Source organism: Perognathus longimembris, chromosome 3, assembly GCF_023159225.1.
Source record: "Perognathus longimembris pacificus isolate PPM17 chromosome 3, ASM2315922v1, whole genome shotgun sequence".
Lineage (NCBI taxonomy): Eukaryota > Metazoa > Chordata > Mammalia > Rodentia > Heteromyidae > Perognathus > Perognathus longimembris.
This window is the reverse complement of record NC_063163.1, coordinates 85361144-85382772: the sequence shown is the minus strand read 5'-3', so window position 1 is coordinate 85382772 and position 21629 is coordinate 85361144. Positions and strand designations below refer to the sequence as shown.

The window sequence follows — 21629 nt, the reverse complement described above, 5'->3', positions numbered from 1 at the left end:
CTGGGGAATTGAACCCAGGGCTTCATTTATACGAGGCAAGCTCTCTTGCCACTAGGCCATATTCCCAGCCCCCATTTTTTTTGTTTTGTTTTTTTAACTTATTGTCAAAGTGATGTACAGAGAGGTGACATTTCATACTTTAGGCCTTGGGTACATTTCTTGTACTGTTACCTCCTCCCTCATTCCCCCCTCCCCCTTTACCTCTCCCCCCATGAGTTGTTCAGTTGATTTACACCAAATGGTTTTGCAAGCACACCTGTTTTTTGTTTTAAGTGTATCGTTTGGAATGGGTGTAATACCTAATAGAATTAGCTTGGTGGTATTCCTTCCCTTTGTGTTTCTGTGTGCTGGCTTACATACGACTCTCCCTTCAAGCTGATTTCAAGCTCTCTCTGACTTGTGTGGCACCTTAGTACTTTGGAAACTCATGTCCTTTTTAATTTTGTTCACACTTTTCTTGAATTATATTTTTCTTGGTTGCTACTCTTAGATGTATAATTTCATTTAAATTTTCTCTGTCTTTTTCTACACCATGGATGATTTTAACCTTTGATCCTTATTTTCTGGTACTGGGACTGGAACTCAGGGCCTCACAGTTGTGTGACTTGTTCACATGGGGCACTCTACTGTATGTGTAGTGGTGTCATGGGCTCGTGGCAGGGTGCTTGCCTCTGGTGCATATGGTTAGGGTGTCCAGTCACCCACGTTGCTGCATGCAGTGCTCTGTTGAGGAGCTTTACTTGTTTGTGGCTGGGCCGTGCACATTATTGCAGACATGTCATGTACGTGCACATATATATTTCTGTTGCCCAGGAGCTGGTGCAAGAAATAACGGGAGTAGTTGGTGCTAAACACAGTTGTAGGCTACATTGCCACTCACAGGTTTGTTATGAAGTCAGGTTATTGCACTTTTTTTTTTTTTTGGCCAGTCCTGGGGCTTGGGCTCAGGGCCTGAGCACTGTCCCTGGCTTTTTTGCTCAAGGCTAGCACTCTGCCACTTGAGCCACAGCGCCACTTCTGGCCATTTTCTGTATGTGTGGTGCTGGGGAACTGAACCCAGGGCCTCACGTATATGAGGCAAGCACTCTTGCCACTAGGCCATATCCCCAGCCCCAGGTTATTGCACTTTTGCTCAGCTTTTTTTCACTCATAGCTTGTGCTATACCACTTGATACATAATTTTTTTTGATGGTTAAGTTGGAGATGGAAGCTCAGACTTCGCCATGTGGGCTGGCTTTGTGCCTTGATCCACCGTATCTCAGTCTCCCCCGAATAGCTGGATTATTATAAATGTCACCAGTGCCCAGCTCTGTGAATAGTTTTAAGTTCTGGTTGTTCGTCTTCCCTGACCATGTCATTATCTTTTTAACTATTTTGGTAGACTTTAACCCTTTTGGTAAGTTTGTGATCTTATTTTATTTTGCCTGGAGCTTAACTCAGGCCCTGGGCACTGTTGCTGAGTCTCGTTGTGCTCGAGGCTTGCACTCTCCCACTTTGAGCCACAACTCCACTTCTGGTTTTCTGGTGGTGGTTAATTGAAAATAAGAGTCTCTCAGGTATTTTTCTGCCCTGGCTAGCTTTGAACCATGATCCTCAGATCTCACTATCCTGAGTAGCTAGGATTACAGGTGTGAGTCACTGGCGCCCAGCTAAGCCTGTGGTTTTAATCTGTACTTTCTTGCTAATAAGATGGGTATCTTCCTGTTCATACTTTCTAAGTGCACTCATTTTTTTCAAGAGATAAGGAGATTGCCTTGGAATTGGATAACAGAGGAATGCTACCAGTACTTAGGCATGAACAGCTCAGGCCTCAACCCCCAACATTTTAATCCAAACAAAGGTCTTCTCTTCGTTAGGAGTGGCCGTGCCTGTCCACTTCATGCACCCTAAGCAACAGATAGGACAAGCAAGGGCAGCTGTGTGTCGTGCTCTCCTAATGAGCACACAGGGGAGACACTTGCACTGAAAGTGCATTCCATACAAGAAGAGGGAGGGGGATGAGACCAAGTGGTCTGGGGAGGATTCCTATGGCAAACAAGCCCCCCAGAACCAAGTTGGGTTCTTAGGCAGATGCTAGAGGGTGTGTGGGGAGGGGATGCAGGCATATGAAGGAAGAGGAGGGCAAAGAAGAGGAAGAGGAAGAGGAAGAGCGAGCACCCTGGCAGCTTACCTCTGCATTTCTGTGGCCGTAGTTAGCTCCTGCAAGCCTGTGCTGGAGAAACAGCCTGGACTCCTGCTGTGGAAACCCCACCTGGGACAGGGGCACACAGAATGGCTGAGGGTGGGGCGGGATGGCAGGACACCAGGTGGGGCTTGGCCCTGACCTTGGCTCTGGCTCCTTCAGCTCTGTCTTCCTCAGTAGGGGCAGAGTGAGAATCAGGGACTGCACACACCATCATCATTAGAAACACTTTAATTCCCAGCCACTTGGCGGCGCTCAAGGACCAGCGCCGTCCAAGCAACGCCAGCTTTGAACTTGCTCAGCAAGAGTAGATGATCGCACACTTAGGGTAAATCAGAATTAGATGAAGGTTATTTATTGGTGTGACTTTTTTTTTTCTCCTGTAGTGAGCTTCCTTTACACAGCATAGTGTAAATCGCATTGGATTGAATGAAAAGTCTGTTAAATGCAACCATAAATAATTATAATAAATATACATCAAGTAACTTTACAGCACACGTAGTTTAGGGCCGTGGTTTGAATCTGTCTGGACCTCAGTGCTCTGGGAGAAGCAGCTGAGTTAGCAGCAGTTTCCCACTCACGGCTCTTGTCGTCTGACCAAGTGATGGGCCGACAGAAGCTTCCAGAACCCCTCTCAGAGAGGCAGCTGACAGACTCCAAGTCCTTTCAAGGGGTGAGGATTGGAGGGAACCAAGAATGTAAAGATTCTGGGAGGAAACCACTTGTGATAAATTCAAAGGCTCTTTCATTATGCAGAAAGGAAATGAGGATCCTTGTTGTCAGGAGCGCATCCTGGGGTGACCCCCACACCTCCGTCCAGGGCAGGGGGCGGGGGTGCCGGCCATCTTTCAGAGCAGCAGACTTGCTGTGGGCACTCATCTGGGGTGACTCTCACCCTGTGTTGCTGCAGCGTCACCAGAGACTATAGGCTGATCTTGTCCTCAGGTTTGGGGACATTTCGTAATCACAGCGGGGAAGGGGATGCGGTCCTCCGGACGCAGGGGGCAGGCCTTCCTGTGTGCGATGTCACATGTCACGTCATGCAGCATCAGCCTCCGTGGGAGCTGGCAAGGCCAAGCGACAGCCTCCAAGGACGTCTGGTCTGCTCTTGAGCAAAGTACCGTTGGACAGAGACTTATTTGGGGCCCAATGCACTGGGCGTTGAGTGCACCTGTGGCAGCTCAGCCCTGGCATGTGCACACTGACTCGGGGCATGAGGAGTGTTGGGTGGGTGGCGGGGTGGGGTGGCAGAGGGACCCTCCGGAGTCTCCATCTGGACCTGCAGGTCTGAGTCGTTGACGTAGACCCTGGGTTGAACAGAGCACCTCAGTCTTTAAAGTGGGGCCCGGAGCCCTTTTCCATTCCTCGTAGCGCCATCTCCACACACAGCAGAGGAGGTCAGAATCATGTGCTTTCCTGATCAGTTTTGGGAAAGCCCTCCCCCCTTGAGCACTGTCCAGCTCCGGGTGTCCTGGGCCAGTACACCCCAGCCTGCCCTTGAGAACGGAGGCCTGGAGCAGCCCCTGGGCCTCTGCTGCCTGGACACTGCGGGGAACGCAGCCAAGAGGTCCACAAGAGCGGAGGCAGGTGGGCTGCGTGGTGGGGTGGGGGCCACCGTGGGCTCTTCCTCTGAAAAACTCAGGCCAGGAAAAAAATTCTAACAGGAAGATGAACGTCCAGCCCCCTGTCTGTCTTCTAGCTGTTTGGACAACAGCCCAACAACTTCAAGATGGAAGGAGGCTCACGGGAGCTGCCTGGAGCTGGCACTCGAGGCAGGACAGGCCACTGGCCGAGGTCATCCACCGCAGCCTCCTGCGGGGGCTCGGTGGCGGCAACCAGCGGACCTTAGGGCATCAGAACCTGGTAGCCACGAGGGACAATGTCCAGGAAGATCAAATTAGACACAAGCTGTCCAGGAACTAAACTATCATACACATAGACCACAACAGGCAGCAAAAGGACCAACCCACCCATCACGAAATGGACAAGGTACAATGGTGAAGTCTTCCGAGAGACCCTGAACATGGACGAAAGTTCTGAAAAGCAACGCGTCGCCAACTCCTTGTGCAGGGCCCTGGAGGGGTGCGCCTGCAGCGCAGGCTCCCCACGCCGGCACAGCGGTGCTGCGGTGACAGGCCAGCCTCGGCGCTTTCTCCCGTCAGCCACTGAGGGGGTCTTCCCGGTAGTGAATGGCACAGCGCAGCTTCTCCAGCATGATCTCCGGGGAGGAGTACTGGGAAGCTTGATCATGAACATGCAGGTCTCCACGCGGATGTAGCGGGAGTCTGGAGACCCTGCAGGTGCAGAGGTGCACATCAGGGCTGAGGCCCGTGGCAGGTCCAGGGAGCCTGCCTGGCCTCTGCCTTTGCTTTCTGGGCATTCCCGGGCTTGCCTGGCATGTTCCTGCGCCTCAGGATCTGCCTGGCTGTGAACAGGATTTGTCCAGCCGACATCACCCCCACCCCTGGGCATGGAGAGCCAGTCCCGAGGGTCCCAGATAGGAAGGGGAGCTGAGGCAGGCAGACCTGCTGTGCCATCTGGAGGGGCGATCTTCATGGGGTACGGTGGCACATGGGCTGTGTCGGGGCCTCCGTCCTTGCAGGGGCAGGTAAATGGGATGCGCTCCTGGTTGCAGGCGAACTTGATGAACTTGCACAGCTCCTCCTGCGTGAAGGTCTCCAGAGCACCCCAGAAGAACTCGATGTGCTGGTCCGTCTCCATCAAGCCCACCTGGTACATGGTGTGAGCCTGGGGACGCATGGGGAGAGCCCGGTGTGAGCAGGTCCTGCTGCCCCCGAGCCCCGGGCTCCGCGGGCTGTGTGGGGGCCCGCAGTAGGGCAGGCCTGGCCCAGCACCTACCTTCAGGAACTCGAGGTTGATGTACGGAAGGCCGCAGGTGCGCAGCTCCATCTCCAGGGGGCTGAGCGTGGTGAGCAGCTGCAGGGGGATGATGGAGCCCAGGCCGGCCCGCACGGCTGTGACACACTCCACATTGTGCAGCTCCCGCAGCCGCAGGCTCCGGATGGCCGCTGCGTAAATATCCTTGTTCTCCCACCTGCCAGGGCAAAGGGCAGGGTGAAGCCAAGAGGCTGATGGGATTGCTTCTGGGTCCGGGGTCACTCCTACCCAGCCAGAGCCTCTGTCCAGGCACCAGGCTGTTCTGGCTCTGACATTTCTCTCCCCGCTCTGGGTTTCCCCTCCCTCAGTGCTGCTGTTCCCTTGCAAAAGGCCTAAGTGGAAAAAGCGTCTTGTCACCCTGGTGCCCAGGCCAGTGCTGCCGGCGCCCTGGCTGGCCCTCTGAGTATGCGCACTCACGCCACAGGGATGTGCCGGCCGTGGCTGCACAGCTCCACCTCCTCGCCTGTCATGGTCGGGTAGGTGAACCTGCAGCAGGGCTTGCCCGGCCCGTCGGGGCTCTCGGTGACCAGGTGCTGGGAGGCAATCTCGGCACACAGCGCCTCCAGCTCTGTCTCGTCGTTGATCTGTGGGGAGAGGGGCAGTGAGGCTGGCTGTTGTCCTGTGGCCAAGGTCTCTGGAAGGCACAACTTCTATCGGCAATGGGCAGGACATCTCTCCCCTTGGCATGCAGATGGGCCCAGGCCTGGCCGCAGCCATGTGGCCTAAAACCCAGGGCTATGCTGATCACTATTTAGAAGCACCCAGTGAAAATGGTATGCCTTTGCCAGCATGCTGCATGCCACTGTCTGGAAGTGCTTGGTGGAGGCAGGGTCTCACTATTGTAGCTCAGGCTGCCTCAGCCTCCAGGGCTTGGATGCCATGACTGACTTCAGAGACTCATTCCATGTATTCTATGTCCCTCTGCCTTGGTCATTTCCTTCCGCCAAAGCTTTCCCTATCTGCCCCAGTACTGGCTTGCATCTCTGCCTGCCACACTGAGCCTAAAAGAGACTTCTACTTCCAGCCCATGGGGGACACGCTCCTCGGGACTCTCTAGACTCCCATCTCCCCTGACCTCCTTAGGAGCCTGGCTTTGCTCCCTCAGTCTGCCCCCTAGTGGTGGCTGTGGGAACAGCTAGAGCCTGGCCTCCAGAAGCCTCAGTGACCAGTTGCATTACACAGGGGCAGAGTAAGAGGAAATCTCCAGCCCAGGTCCCTGTGGAATGTGGCCTGGGCCGACCCCAGACTCAGGTCTCCTTGGGGAGCAGAGAGAGGAACCCCGCAGGGGCTGGCTCAGAGGACAAGTGCCCCTCAGGTGCTGAGCGGCGCTGGCATGGGAGGGGGTCAGATTGGGTGACTTGGTAGCTCTGCTTCCAGCCAGGGGTGGGGGCCTGACACTGGCTCTGAGCCTCTCTCCCCAGCCATCACTGTGAGAACAGAATGAGGGCCTGATGCAGGGAGCAGGACAGAGTGTGTGGAGTTGTCGCTCAAGTGGCAGGTAGAACACCAGCCTGGGGTAAAAAAGCTAAGCAGGCACGTAAGGCCTTGAGTTTAGGCTCCAGTACCAGTAGCAAAGGACCTACAACGGCAGGTCCCCTCACCACTGTGTCTCTTTAGGCTGCCAGGGACTCTCCACTGGGTCCTTGGGGGTGGACACTGCAAGTTGCCTCAGAGGCTGTCCCTGGCTGCCTGGATGCTGCCAGTGCTCCCACGGGGGACCAACGCGTTCTCACTCACACTCTCAAACTTCTTGATGTAATTGTAGGTGAGTATGTCCGCCTCCTGCAGGTCCTGCTCGGGGTCCACGGGCTCGCCCACCAGCGTCTTCCAGAAGGATGGCAGGAGGTCCAGGGGGAGCGGCACATCCGCCCGGATGGCGATGCCCAGCAGCTGGCCCAGGAAGTGCAGCAGCTGCTCCTCCCCGTAGGTGATGGGGCTGGGCGTCAGGATGTACTTGCCCTGCAGGCGGGGGTGGGGGCGACCCTCAGCACCTCAGCGGGGAGGCTGCCACGGCCTGGGAAGGTTTGGGGAAGGTGCAGGACAAGCCCAGTGCAGCCGGGCCTCACCTTGTTTTTGTTGACTGCTGAGCTGGGGCACAGCAGGAGCAGCGACAGTGAGGAACTCTGCAGCTCTTTGCACACCTGCCACAGAAAGTGGCGGAAAGAGCCACCTGCGGGGCAGGCAGAGCCATCAGTACCAGGCCTGTGCTGAGGAGAGGTACCCCTCACCCCCACCTGCTTTGCCTGCATGGGAAAGAAAACTCAAGGACTGAGGACATGGGGCCAGGTTCCATCTATCAAGTGGAGGAGGTGTTGGGGGACAGTCTCGTACAGGCTGTGCCAAGGATTAAATGAGGGCAGGTCCACGGAAGTCCAATATGGGCCACTGACCATAGGCCCATCCTGATGCGTGCGCCTGTGTGAGCAGCGTGGGGTGTGGGCCGCACTGAGGGCAGGGCCCCTCTGCCTGCCTGGCACTGCCCTGCCATGTTCTGGAACTGGTACTGCCTCAGCGGGCGCGTGCCAGGATGGGCAGGTGCGTGAACGCAGTGCACGCATCCAGCCTATGCTGGACTGACATGCGGCGAGCACCGAGACCCTGCTGTTGGCACACCCAGCCCTGTCCACGCTGCCTTCTGGCTGCTGGTGGCTATGGCATGTTGGGCAGACCAGAGGGCAGTGCAGGGTGGACTCAGCCCTCCATCCACAGGAGCCATGCTCAGTCCCTCATCCTGAGGGTGTGTGCTGTCACAGGGTGTCCTCAGGCTTTTGGGCAGCTCTTGCTGGGCAAGAAGGCTGCCACCCCACAGCGTGGTCAGCCACACTAGCACCATGTCCAGTGTTGGGACAGGGACCCTGGTGTCAGCAGTGCAGGGTGAGGATGTGGGACAGCAGCCCCTGGGGGTTTCTGTGCACTACAGCTAGCCTCCAGTAGAGGCAGGGGTGGGCAGTGGTGGGTGGCAGCAGGTGGTAGTGGGCAGCAGCGGGCAGTGATGGGCAGTGGTGGGCAGCGGCGGGCGGCAGCGGGCAGTGGTGGGTGGTAGTGGGCAGTGGTGGGCAGCGGGCAGCGGTGGGCAGCAGCAGGCAGTGGTGGGCAGTGGGCAGTGGTGGGCGGCAGTGGGCAGTGGTGGGCAGCGGTGGGCAGCGGTAGCTCTCACTTACTGGTGCCGTGGACTTCCTCCCCTGTGAAGCGGATGTTGAAGGCATAGGTGGGGTCACCGCCACTGGCGAGCTTGACACAGAGCTGTGAGGATGGCACAGATGCCAGCTGTCTGGCAGCCTGGCAGAAGTAGGAGTTTTCCGAAGCTCTGATTTCCCCTGTGGTGGAGAGAGGAAGGGATGAACACCTTCTGCCCTCTTGTGGCTGCCTCACCGTCCTCCCTGACCTAGTGTCATAGCTCTTCCCCCTTTGTTCTGCGCTCAGGTCTTAAAACCTCTTGGCCTGGGGCCTTCTGCCTAGAACCACCTCCACCGTCTCCAAGGAGCTGGTTCTTCATCTTCTAGAAGCTTCTGATTACTTCCCTGACTTTCCCAGCAGGCTTCTCCTGTCCTCCTGTCCTCCTTCCTGCCAGCCTCCCAGGAGCTCCTCCTTGGTCCTTGATGCCAGGTCGGGAGGCTCGCAGCCCCACGCATCCTGGGGAGGGTGTGGTGAGGGGAGGGAATTCTGGCCCTGCATGCTCGCTTGCCTAGACAAGCTATTTTGTGGCTCGTGGATTCCGCAGCCAAGTGTACCTCCCACAATCTCCAGTGGGTCCAGGGTGATCTCGGGGGCCGCGTGGTCTGCTGTCCTCTGCACAGTGGCATTCAGCACCCGGTTCATCACGGTCACCTTCGTGTCATAGAAGATCAGCCCTGAAGGGAAGAAGGGAGACGGGAAGGGAGGGCTGCTCCTCAGCCACCTCAGGCCCCGTGGCCACCTGATGCTCCTCGGGGCTGACCGCAGAGGGTGCCATGCGGGCCTCTATCCAGATGCTAGGTGCCTGCCTGCTTTGACCATGCCACACCCGACGCCCAGCTCACACACATGCAGAACAAGTGAGCTGCAAACACAATCAATCAAACCACCCATTTTTTTAAAAAATATCTTTTTGGTTTAGGTGGCACCGAGGAATCGAACCCAGGGCCTCATGCATGCCAAGCAAGTACTCTACTGCAAAGCCCCATTTCCAGCCCCAAACCACCCATTTTTAACTGGAGAAAAAAAGGACAAAGTGCTGAGGGGGGGGGGTGCGTGCACATGCACGCGCATGCACAAGAAGAGCCAGATGGGAGGGGTTAACACTGGCACCAAGCTTTAACTCTTACACTTGTAACTACTTTGATAACGCTTGGTTGTTTTTCAGAGCACATGCTACTTTGTGATGACTGCATCCTGCTGATGTGACAGGGTAAAGGTGCGGGTGGCGAGAGCTGGGCGTGGCCTGTCACTCGGGCAGGTCTGGGAACTGACCTTTGGCCTCTTTTAGCAGGGCGGCGATGCTGTGGGTGTACACAGGGGTCTGGCGGAGCTCTACCAGGGGCAGGAAGAAGGTCTCCAGCGTGGTGTTGAGTGACTGGAGCAGGGCGAAGCGCAGGCGCAGGCTCTCGATGGGCACGCCTGTGGGCAGCGGCAGGTCAGTCTGGGGTGTTGGAGGTCACTGCCTGCAGGTGGCCTTGTCCCTGAGAGGACCACCTGAGGGGGCCCAGAGCTCCTTCCCATTCTTGGGACTCCAGAGATGCCGTCAGTGGCGAGGGACCCCCAAGGTGCCTGAGCTGAGCTGGCAATGAACAGGACAAAGGACAAGGCCCTGGGACTCCAAGGCGCTTGGCCTCGCAGGCCACGCCACAGCTGCATACTCAGTTATTTTTGTTCTGAACCCAGGGCCTTGAGTGTGCTAGGCCAGTACTCCGACACTGTTATACCCCCAGCTTTGCACTGTTTTGCTTTTATTTGGAAATGATTGTCATCAGGTAGTTGTAAAACCAGTGCAGTCCTGTGCATGTTTCCCTTGGTTCCCAGACTGACATCAGGACAAGCCCTGGACCACCTTTGCTTCCTCAAGTGTCCCGGAGCAGAGGCCCTGCAGCTGGTGGCACCCTGGGCTCAGCCATGGGATCTGCCTGGCTGTGCACAGGGCACTAATGCGTCACTGCCGGCATGCACCCCATGTCCCACCGCTGCAGGCTGACAGGTGTCCGGCCCTCTCATTGCCCTGCAGCCTGGCCCCGGTGGGCAGCGCTGGACACGCCTGGTGTGGAGTGGGCCTCATCGTGAACTCCTGCATCTCTTTACTTGCGGCTCGCTGCAATAAGTGGACAGAAACCCGCAACCACTGCTTCAGCCTTCCTCTTTTGGCCCATAGGTGCAAGGTAGGGGTTCTCAAGTATTTCTGCAATGCATGTCTACGTGGCTTTAAGCACATGTACACACATGTGTCCTGGGGTGCACGCCTAGTAGGCAGCAGGGAGGGGTAGCCCCAGGGGCCACATACTTGAGAGACAGGCCATTCTGGGGTCGGTGGTGTCTGCAGAGTCCAGATACACCTCATGGGGGTGGAGCCGCGCAGGTGTGATGGCAAGGTGGCGGCAGAGTCGGTTGATGTACTGCACCAGGGCCACATCCATCTCCAGGGTCCACTTCCTCGAGGCCTTCTGCGCATGTCGGACATCAATGCAGGCGCACCTGGGGTGGGGGAGGGGAGAAGGGCAGGTGTGGCCCTGTCCACAGGGTGATGCAGGATCCCTCCTTCAGAGCCACGGCCCTGCCCTGGGAGCATATTCAGAAATAGCCTCGCCTTCCAGGGTGAGCAGGGAGGAGCGCATGAAGCAAGCTTTTGGCAAAACCAAGGTACACACGGCACAAGGCCCGATACAGCCTTGTGCGGGGCGCTGGCTGCTGGCGCTATGGACGTGATGACTCCCTGCCCAACAACTTCATGCCCACAGCTACCTCAGAGTAGCAAACACAGCCAAGGTGGGCTTGTGAAGGCAGAGTTACTACAGCAACATCAGATGCAATGGAAATGCCCAGCACGAGGACAAAGCACACCTCGTGGAAGAGGTGGCATGGAGACGTGTGAGAACGCAGAGGGTGTGAAAAATGGAAAGAGCAGTTTACAGAGCACTGTGCCTTGTCTGGCTCCTCCTCAGCGGGCTCACGCACCTGCCTCCCAAAATGCCAGGAAAAGGTATGTTCTGAGCACTGTGCTGCTGTCACCCCTGGCACAGAGCCGTACACACTCTGTTTGTGCCTCTATACACTACATGAGGTTTTTATTTTTTATTTATTTATTTACTCTTGCTAGTCCTGAGGCTTGAACTCAGGGCCTGAGCACTGTCCCTGGCTTCTTTTTGCTCAAGGCTGGCACTCTACCACTTGAGCCACAGTTCTACTTCTCGCTTTTTTAAAAATATATGTGGTACTGAGGAATTGAACCCAGGTCTTCATGTATACAAGGCAAGCACTTTACCACTAGGCCATATTCCCAGCTACATTTTTTTTTGGGGGGGGGGGCAGTCCTGGAGCTTGGACTCAGGGCCTGAGCACTGACTCTGGCTTCTTTTTGCTCAAGGCTAGCACTCTGCCACTTGAGCCACAACGCCACTTCTGGCTGTTTTCTATATATATGGTGCTGGGGAATCAAACCCAGGGCTTCATGTATATGAGGCAAGCACTCTTGCCACTAGGCCATATTCCCAGCCCCTACATGAGGTTTTTAGTAGTGTGCACCTCCTTGCATTAACACTAAGCTATTAACCCAAGAATGACAGGAGGCAGCCAACAGCCAGCAGCAGCTGGAAATGGGTGCTCGGATGGGACTCTAGGGTCCAAGTCCTTAGCAACTATGACAAGTTAGGCTGTGGCTCCAGAGGCTGACGTGTGGCAGAATGGGCAGTTTCCGCGTTCTCCCCCTCACCTCATTGCTGAAAACTTCTTGCTTTTCTTTCAGGTGGTACTAGGGATTGAATGCATGTTCTTACATCAGCAAGGCAGGTGCTCTACCACTAGAATCATGCCTCCAGCCCTTTTGCTTTATTTTCCCAACAGGCACTCACATTTCTTGCCTAGGCTACACTCCTATTTATGCTTCATGTACCCTTGAATGACAGGTGCACACTGCCATGCCCAAATCACATACAGCTATTGATTCAGATGGGGTCTTGAGAACTTTTATGTGAGCTTAAATCAGGGCCATGTGCTCTCACTTGATTTTTTCTGCTCATGGCTGGTACTCTACCACTTGAACCACAAATGCTGTCCAGCTTTTTGCTGATTAATAGTCTTAAGGACTTGTCTCTCTTGGGCTCAGATCTCTGACTCCTGAGTAGCTAAGATTACAGGTGTGAGCCACCAGTGTCCAGCTGAGAACAGGGCTGTTTTTTCTTACCGGTCAAAGTGCAGGTCATAGCCGCAGGAGAGAATTGCCCTCCAGACACTTCGGATGTCCTGCTTGGCTCGGTCAATAACAAATTTGTGGAATCCTTCCAAAGTCAGGTATTTCTCCTCTGGGACTGGTGGAAGAGGGTGCTGGTTCAGCACTGTGGAGGAAGCATGGAGCACACGCCTCCCAGCATGCTCTTGTTTGTGGCTGGATCTGCCCAAACCCGTCCACGTGCTCAGCTCCCTGCCCCAGGCTGGTACCCAAGCAAGACACAAAGCGGAACTTTCTCCAATGCTGCCTGTGCCCCTGGGAGGCTGCCATCTATGCCTGGCTGAGGCAAATGCTTTAGAAGAAAAGGCCCAAACATATCTCTGAACTTTTGTCTCCAGGCACCACCATCTATTCCCCACCTTAGTTTCCCCTTCCCAAGCTGATGGGTATCACAGACAGCAGCCTGGCACATCTGTAACACTGCCCAAAATAATACCCACAGGTGCTGGAAGCCCAGCCAGCATGTCCCAGCGAGCAGGCGCAGGCGCACCTGCTCACTCACCTTCCTGTTTCCTGGTGGGCGACTTCTCTGGGTCTTTCTCATCAGGCTTGCTCTTTTCGGGTGACTTTGGCTTTACCGTTGGTTTCTTCTCACTTAAGGCAGTCCTGCTGTGGACAGACACTGTATGAGAACCCACCTCCTTCCAGCAGGGGGCACACACCCCACATGCTCAGTTCACGGACCTTTAGGCTCACACTTCTCATGGGGTCTCGTGGAAGACTACCTTCCATGCAAGAAAAGTTACTGAGCAAATTACAAAGACAAATCAGAGCTCGAAGATATGAAAAATTGCCAGCATTCACAAAATCTATTCTTTTTTTTTATGTGTGTGCCAGTTGTGGGGCTTGAACTCAGGGTTTGGGTGTTGTCCCTAAACTTTTGTGCTCAAGGCTTGAGACACATCTCCACTTAAGCTTTTCTTGGTGGTTAGTTGAAGAGATTCTCATGGAATTTCTTTCTTGCTGGCTTTGAACCATGAACCTCAGGTTTCACCCTCCAGACTAGCGAGGATTATAGGCATGAGCCACCAGTGCCTAACACAAAACCCATCCTTAGCCCATGGCTAGATGCAGTGGCATGCACCTGTCACCATGGTTAAGATGACAGGAAGCCCAAGATAGATGGATTGTAGTCTAGGTAAACGAATGAGCAGGAGGCGAGGCCCTATCTCAAAAATAAAGCAATGCATGTAGGTGCTGCGGCCCCGTGCCTGTAAATCCCCCTACTTGAGAGGCAGCGATCTGAGCAATGCAGTTGGAGGCCAGCCCAGGGAAAAAGTTTGCAAAACACCATCTCAAACAATGGCTGGGCACAGTGGCTGGCACTTTTTGTCGCAGTCATAGGAAAGTGCAATGCTATGTGTGGTGTTATCCCCAGTAACAAGGGGAGGCACAAGTAGGAGGACTGCAGCCCAGTCATCCCCCAAATTCTCCTAAATGTAGATTCATATATTACGCAGCTTCCCATATGGCGAGGGATGAGACTAGGGCCCTGCAGGTGCCCGGCAGGTACAGCACCATGGAGCCTCAGCTGCAGACCCCACTCAGCCCTGGGGGTGTTTCTCTTGCACTGATGTGGCAAAGTGCAATGGGAGCACTGTGGAGCAGTGCTGCAGAACCAGCACCGACACTGCAGGGTGCACATGCATCCTGTCTTCATAGACAGTTCTGGAAGGCCTTTCAAGTGGTGCAGGCAGTCCTGGGAGGGAGCTTTGAGGGAAGGGCTGAGGGAGGAGGAATGCCTTTTCACTATATAAGCTTTTAAGCTTTGGGCCATTTAAGAACATATAATACACCTATGTAAATAGCTGTAGAGAGGCATTGCACTGAGTTAAACATACATCCCACCACTGAGCTGCACTCCACCACAAATCACTCCTTTCTCTGTAGGTATAAATGTTTCAAATCTTTCTTTGAGGTATGAACTATTGGTGTGGTTAAAAGAAATGGGATTTGGGCAGTGTACTGGTGGCTCACGTTTGTCATTCTAGCTACACAGGAGGCTGAGATCTGAGGATCCCGTGTTCAAAGCCAGTCCCAGCAGGAAAGTCTATGAGACACTTACCTCAATTAGCCACAAGAAACCAGAAGTGGCTTGTAATCCTAACTACTCAGGAGGCTGAGATCTGAGGATCATGGTTCAAAGCCAACCCAGGCAGGAAAGTCCATGAGACTCTTATCTCCAATTAACCACCAGAAAACCAGAAGTGGGGCTGTGGCTTAAGTGGCAGAGCACAGGCCTTGAGCTGAAGAACTCAGGGACAGCACCCAGGTCCAGAGTTCAAGCCTTATGACCACCCAAAACCAAAACCAAAACAGAAGTGGATTTGTGGTTCAAGTAGAAGAACACTAGCATTGAGTACAGAAGTTCAGGGACAATGCTCAGGCCTTGAGTTCAAGCCCCAGGATTGGGGGGGGGGGGGAAGAAGTGGGATTTGAAACCCAATTCTGTGCATCAGAGATGTTTTGCTGATGTTGCACCAGGGCTCTGTTTGCCTGGCCCAGGCTTCACGGGACCAAGGGCCCGGGGCCCCCACCCCGCTGTGCCGGGCAGGTGGGTGGCACCTGACGCTGTTGAGCACGGCCTTTTCCTTGGTGGGTGGCTTGCTGGCGGGCCGCTTGGTGCTCACCACCTTCACCGGGTGCTGCTCCTTGCCCGCCTTGCTGTACTTGCTCTTGTCCACCTTGGGCTTCGGCACGCCGTACTTCCTCAGGATCTGCGGGGCACAGAGGTGGGGAGGGGCTCTCTGCCTGCCCCAAGGACTCTGAGGCTCAGCAGGGCAGGGGGAAGGGGCTACCTGTGTGAGCTGGTCCTCCAGCACCTTCTTTGGAGGCCGCACATTGGTGAAGAAGAGGTGGAGGAGGTTGCCGGGAGTCTGGGAGTTGATCTGCTCTTTGCTAAGATAGATGTCCGACACTCTGACGGGCTTGGCCGGCGTTAGGCTCAGTGTCTGCTCTGAATGGGCACAGCTCTTAAATATTTCCGTCAGGACCTCTCTGGCCCCGGGCACCAGCTTCTCACCTATTCAGAACAGTTCTGCCATGACCATCTGAAGTCAGCAAACGCTGGCAAGCATGCAGCTTACTTCTCACAAGCCATCCCTGCAGCTGGACACAATGGTGATCAGGCACCTCCTCTGGCCTTGTGCCTCAGTGATGGGTCAAGCCACGGTCCCCTGCACCAGCCCCTATGCGGGCCATATGGCAGCAACCTCAGCCTTGGGTTCTCATGCACATGAGGAATCAACACCTCTGTGGTGTGCTGCTGGGCTCCAGGTCTCCTATGGTGGCAGTTTGGCCTACTACAGCTTAAGCAGCATGACTGGGCTGGAGAGTACCAGCTTTGGAGACCCAAGCAAACTTCACATGGATTCTAGAAGGCCTCTCTCCCAGGGTCAGTAGGATACTCATTCCCTCTGCAGCCCTCCTCCCTCAGAGCATGCGGAAGTAAACACAGCTAGGGGTGGATATTGCCACTCAAACTTTTCTGTAACCCCAAAACCGCTCCCACAAGAGGTCCATGATGACAAAACCCCACAGCCCACCTTTGATGGACTTGTCGTTGAAATAGTCTTCCAGGCCTGGACTCCCCTGAGTGTCAAAGAGACTCTGATTCACCACTGACACCGTGAGAATCTCCTCTGTGGACATCTCCATCAGTTCATCTTCGCCATCCAAACTTGACAAACCAATCAGATCGTTATTGTTAAACAGACTCGCTCGGATTTTCTCAATTTTTGCTCGTGATCGAATCTGTGTGGAGAAAGAGAAGGGTCAGGACTGGATGCTGATCCTTTAGCACCCATCATCCATGATCTCCCCCCACCCCTTTACCCCTCCATCTCTCCTTCCTTCTCTCCCTGCTACCCACCCCCCCCCTTTCCCTACCCTTCCCTCCCCCCCGAGCCTGTCCCTGTAGAAGGTATGGATAAGGCTCAGAGGCAGCGGCCTTACTGGGAGACTCTCCCATGTGCTCACAATGGTCACTTCTAGGGAACCCTCTGTTATAAACCCTGGCCAGGCCTGGGGCTTTGCTCTCCTGCACAGGCCAGGGGGCCCCAGGAAGGATGCCAGGGGAGGGAAAGGGGGTAATTCTAGGTGCTTCTAGGAGAAAGCAATGCAATATAAGGGTTTTGTTTTGGGTTTTGCTAGTAATGGTTTGAACACTAGGGTCTCACATTTGCTCAGCTTGCTTGCTCAGCTGTTGCTTGAACTCTGGGCCTGGGCACTGTACCTGAGCTCTTCAGCTCAAGGCTAGGGCTCTAGCCCTTTGAGCCACAACGCTACTTCTGGTTTTCTGGTGGTTAATTGGAGATGAGAGTCTCACGGACTTTCCTGCCTACGCTGGCTTTGAACCAGAAGCTAAGATCTTATACATGCTGAGTACATGCTCTACCACTGAGGTCCCCCCAAGATAGGCTTTTACTGTTGAGTCTAACTCTGCTATGCCTAGGTGTGGAGAAACGTGGTGTCAAGTTGGGGGGGTGGGCAACTTGGGCCTGCACTCCCATGTGGCTTCAAGCAGTGCCTACCTTCCTTCTCCTCAGGGTAGACACTGTATGCCACGAGGCCTCTTAAACACACCACCAGGGTGCACCGGGGTCCCTGACCTCTCAGCAGTGAGCCGCATTCCCCTATGATGCCAAGCTGGTCACCATTTCTGGACATGTGACGTCCAGCAGAATTAGATTCTGACACCTGCCGCGGTGGCCCTGGCTGCTCCCACTCCCCCCTCACTGGCCAAGCTCTTGAGACAACTTGGGGTTCCCAAGGTACAGGGGAACAGCCCTGGAGGAGGCTGAAAGCTATTACCTCCACGACCGCAAAGCCCTTGATGGGGCGTGAAGTGAGGGGCTGGGTGTCCAGGGAAGTCACCGTGTACATGGAGCCCACGTCTGACCCGGAGGCCACCTCTGCGTTGTCCAGGGGCTCCCCCAGGCTGCCCAGACTGCCCAGGCTGCCTGTGCTGCACAGAGAAATGTCCAGGCTCTCCTGACTGGATACCACGTGGGGCTCTAGCAGGCCAGGTGGAACAGGGAGCTCAAAGCCCGGGGGCAGAGGGTCCACCGAGAGGTCACTGACGGTCTGTGAGATGCCCTGGGAGCTGCACACGGAGGCCTGGCTGGTGGAGGCAGAAGCACTGATGCTCATGGCGGGGGCCAGGCTGCTGGACGTGCTCCCCTCCAAGCTGTCCACGCTGGGGAAGCCCAGTGTCTTCTCAGGGTCCGCCTTGCCATCACTGCCCTCGGCCTTGTCTTTGGGCTTCTTGGGGTCATCGTCCTGCAGCGGGATGTAGATCTCGTCTTTGAAGACGCCACCGTGGGCATTGCAGGCCTTGCGGATGGCACCTCTGACTACGGCCTCCTCCAGGTGGGTGGGGATGCCGGAGATGACCAGTAGGCGGCTGTGGGCAGTGGGGCCCACCAGGGCCTGGCAGGCATCGGCGATGGCATCACTTGTCACGCCTAGGCCCTGCGGGTCTTTCCTGACGAGGTGGCGGAGGATGAGGAGCAGGGTGAGGGCGCGGTGGAACCACAGCATGTCCTCGGGCTTGCTGCCCCCGATGCTGAGCACCGTGCTGTCTGAGTCCCCACTGCGGGACGACTGGCGCTTCCCAGAGGAGGAGGCCTTCTCCCGCTTCATCTTCACTTTCTTCCTCTTGGACAGGAGGCTGGGGCTCTGCGGGGTTTGTCCTGGGGAGGACGAGGATGAGGAGGACGAGTCACTGAGGTTTGGGGTAGTTGTTGAGGTCACACCGCTGGCAGTGACACTCATGTTGGCGGGCAGGGTCACTTCAGCCACCGCCAGGCAGCCCTCCATGAGCGCGTGGAAGTACGTGGAGAACCTGCCCTGCTCGCCTGTGACCGCTGCCCCTGTGCCTCCACATGCGCTGCCCGAGACCCAGCCCTGGGTCTCCTCGTCATACAGCTTGTGCAGCTCGGACTGCAAGGCCATGAGCATGGCCAGGCAGGGGTTGAGCTGGAGGGCGATGGAGGAGGACAGGCCAGCGGGGTGCTTCCGCTGCTCCAGAGCATGGATGGTGCGCAGTAGCTCCGCCAGGAGGTGGAAGACCAGCTCCTTCACGCATGCCGCCATGTCCGTGGTCCACAGAAAGTTTCCTGAGCAGAGAGAACACAGGAATAGCAATCACTCAGCAGCACTGAGGGCCAGCGACGTGGGGAAGAAAGGCCCAGGGCACAGGCCGCCCACTGGCCCAAGCTGCTCCTCCTCCCAGAGTTCTGACCACCACTGCTTCCTATGGCCTAGGCCCTCCGGCTCCCATGTGCTGCAAGGAAGTTACTAGAATAATATTTCTCAAAGGGCAGGACGTCAGCCAAAGAGCCCCAAAACACACAGAAAAAATCATCTCTTCCTGGGTGACAGTGTCCAAAAAGAAAGGTACTCATGACCTGACATATAACTGTAACCCCTCTGTACATCACCTTTAGAATAACTTTATTGTTTTGCCAATCCTGGGGCTTGAACTCAGAGCGTGGGCACTACTCCTGAGCTTCTTTCGCTCAAGGCTAGCACTCTACCATTTGAGCCACAGTGCCACTTCTGGCCTTTTCTGTTTATATGGTATTGAGAATCAAACCCAGGGCTTCATGCATGCTAGGCAAGCACACTACCAGTAAGCCATGTTCCCAGCCCATAGAACAACAAAATAATTCCTTCTTTAAACTGGTCTTTTGGGGCTGGAGGCACGGCTTAAATGGTAACGCACCTACCTAGCAAGCATAAGGCCCTGAGTTCAAAGCACAGTACCCCCAAAACCTGTCCTTTTAGTCCTGACTTTGTAAGTAAGTCTGACTCAGTTGGTCTGTTGCTCAGTGGCAGAGTGCTTGCCTAGCACATGTGAGGCTCTGAACCTGGAATTCCAGCTTTTCTTGAGATCAAAACAACCATTCTGGTCTCACCCATGTGGCAATGGACAGCCTGAGATTAACAGCTGCCTGAAAGGACAGCTCTTTTCTGCCTCTTCTTCCTCCTCCATTTTCCTTCTGTTTTGCACAGTCTGATTTCGGAGGTATATGAGGTTGTAATCCACCTACAGCCTTTTCCCAAATATTCCCCAATGACATTCTACCATGATGTGTTGCTGCATCTGCTTTAATGCATTTCTGCCCAAGTCTATTCATCTATTAACCCACTTTAATTTGGGATTCATTTGAAGTAAGCTGCAGATGCTGGTGTGTTTCATTTATAAATATAAAGAAGCATGTCACTAAAGTCCAGTATTTTCTTAGGAGGGCTTTGAGGTAAATCTGCATACGTAAAGCTTACCACCTGGAGCAGGAGCTGGGTACTATGACCTGTGTGTTCCGCACTGCTGGCTTTCCTGCCACCCTTCACCCTCAGGGACAGTGAGTGGGTCATGGGCTTGGGGATCCATTCTATGCCCATGCCCTTGCTTCCCCAGCAAGCTGGGACTCACCAAGAAGCTCCACCACATGCAGGAGGACGGAAGTGGGGATGGCGTCGGGCTCGTCTTCTGACCTCCCTTCGCCTTCCTCTGGTTTCCAGGACAGCAGCTGCTCGGCAAAGGCCATGGCCAGTGGGAACTCCAGAGGTAGGGAATGTAATACCAGCACAGCTCCAGGGGGTGGTGACACTCCTACAAGGGCCCAGGAGGAAAGGGCATGGTTGGCAGCACCCGAGTCAGGTAAGCTTGAGCAAAGGACCTGCCAGATATGTGGGAAGAATCAGGGGCAGAGAGCTCAACCCTCATCTGCTCAAGGTGGGAGGAAGTGTTTGTTCTGCACACTCGACTGAAGGACCTGCAGGTAGAGTGACAGAACCAACAGCAGAAATGGGAACCAAGATGGGCAAGGCAACATCTCCTGTTCTGTGATATCCAATTGGTGCACTGGGCCAGATGTGGTAGATGATGCCTAAAGTTCTAGAACTAGGGAGATGGAAACAGGAGGGTCTTGAATTTGAATCTAGCCTGGGCTACACAGTAAGAGCCTATCTCAAAAAGAAAAAACCCCACAAAAATATGATAGAATTAATTCACCAGAGAACCTCTTAGGTGAGTAAAGAACTAATCAGTCCTATGGGCTGGAGGCATGACTCAAGTGGCAGAGCACCAGCCAATGAGTGAAAGTGGCAGATACTGAGTTCAAATCAGTCCATAAAGCCCTGAGAACCAAAGTACCTTCAACATAAATAAGTAAAAAGAAACCTAGCCAGGTACTGGTGGCTCATGCCTGTAATCCTAGTGACCTATGGTGGCTGACATCTGAGGATAGAGGTTCAAAGTTAGAAAAGTATGTGAGATTCTTTTTGTTTTTTGCCAGTCCTGGGGCTTGAACTCAGGGCCTAGGTGCTGTCCCTCAGCTCTTTTTGCTCAAGGCTATCATGCCACTTCCACTTTTCTGGTGGTTAATTGGAGACAAGTGTCTCCTGAGCTTTCCTGGCCATGGCTGGCTTTGAAGTGAGACCCTCAGATCTCTCCTGAGTAGCTAGGATTACAGGTGTGAGCTGCCAGCACCTGGCAAGTCTGGAAGATTCTTATTTCCAATTAACCAGCAAAAAGCTGGAAGTGGAAGTTTGACTCAAATAAGTGGTAGAGTATCAGCCATGAGAGGAAAAAGCTAAGGGACAATGTGAGGACCTGAGTTCGAGTCCCAAGACCAGCACAAAAAAACCCAACAACATATACCATTGCCTAGGCAGTACTATTCTTCCTCCTCCACTGGAATTGGGATGCAACAAGGTACCACAGCCCTCATATCTATCTGCCTACACAAGGCCAGCAGCCGTGGCAGTAGCTGTGGGCCCATGGGAGCTGAGGGGAACTTACCCAGTTTGATGTGGACCCTGTTCGTGGACAGGACCACAGAAGGGTACTGGTCAGCAGTGGGTGGAGGTGCCAGCCCAGTGTTGGCTGGGGACGCATCCCGAGGGTAGCAGGCGGCCTCAATAAGGTTCAGCTGGCCTGTCCGCTTCACTTTGTGGCCAAGCCCGTACACGAGCACACGAGCCCATGGCGCCTTGTACAGAGAGGAGCTGACAGGGAAGAGGACTGCTGGTTAAGACAGACTTGAAGGGAAGCTGGATGTATGTTGGCTCTGCCACCATCTAGAAGGCAGCTCTTCACGAGTGGAAATGTGGGAAGATGGTGAAACATCA

The 21629-nt window shown here is 54.8% G+C and overlaps 1 protein-coding gene across 1 annotated transcript in view; it reads right to left on the bottom strand.

Annotated features, from left to right (window-relative positions):
- Positions 1–4197: 4197 nt before the first annotated feature.
- Positions 4198–21629, bottom strand: part of Hectd4 (HECT domain E3 ubiquitin protein ligase 4) — a 124434-nt gene continuing 107002 nt past the window's right edge. Inside the window, 19 exon segments of the mRNA XM_048342915.1 lie at positions 4198–4417; positions 4420–4476; positions 4708–4930; positions 5042–5237; positions 5498–5664; positions 6818–7039; positions 7147–7250; positions 8242–8397; positions 8812–8931; positions 9530–9676; positions 10551–10741; positions 12447–12570; positions 12994–13100; positions 15057–15208; positions 15290–15513; positions 16037–16244; positions 17304–18610; positions 19930–20109; positions 21301–21506. Of these exon segments, the coding sequence (XP_048198872.1) occupies positions 4341–4417; positions 4420–4476; positions 4708–4930; positions 5042–5237; positions 5498–5664; positions 6818–7039; positions 7147–7250; positions 8242–8397; positions 8812–8931; positions 9530–9676; positions 10551–10741; positions 12447–12570; positions 12994–13100; positions 15057–15208; positions 15290–15513; positions 16037–16244; positions 17304–18610; positions 19930–20109; positions 21301–21506 (4168 nt within the window). The 3' untranslated portion in view covers positions 4198–4340.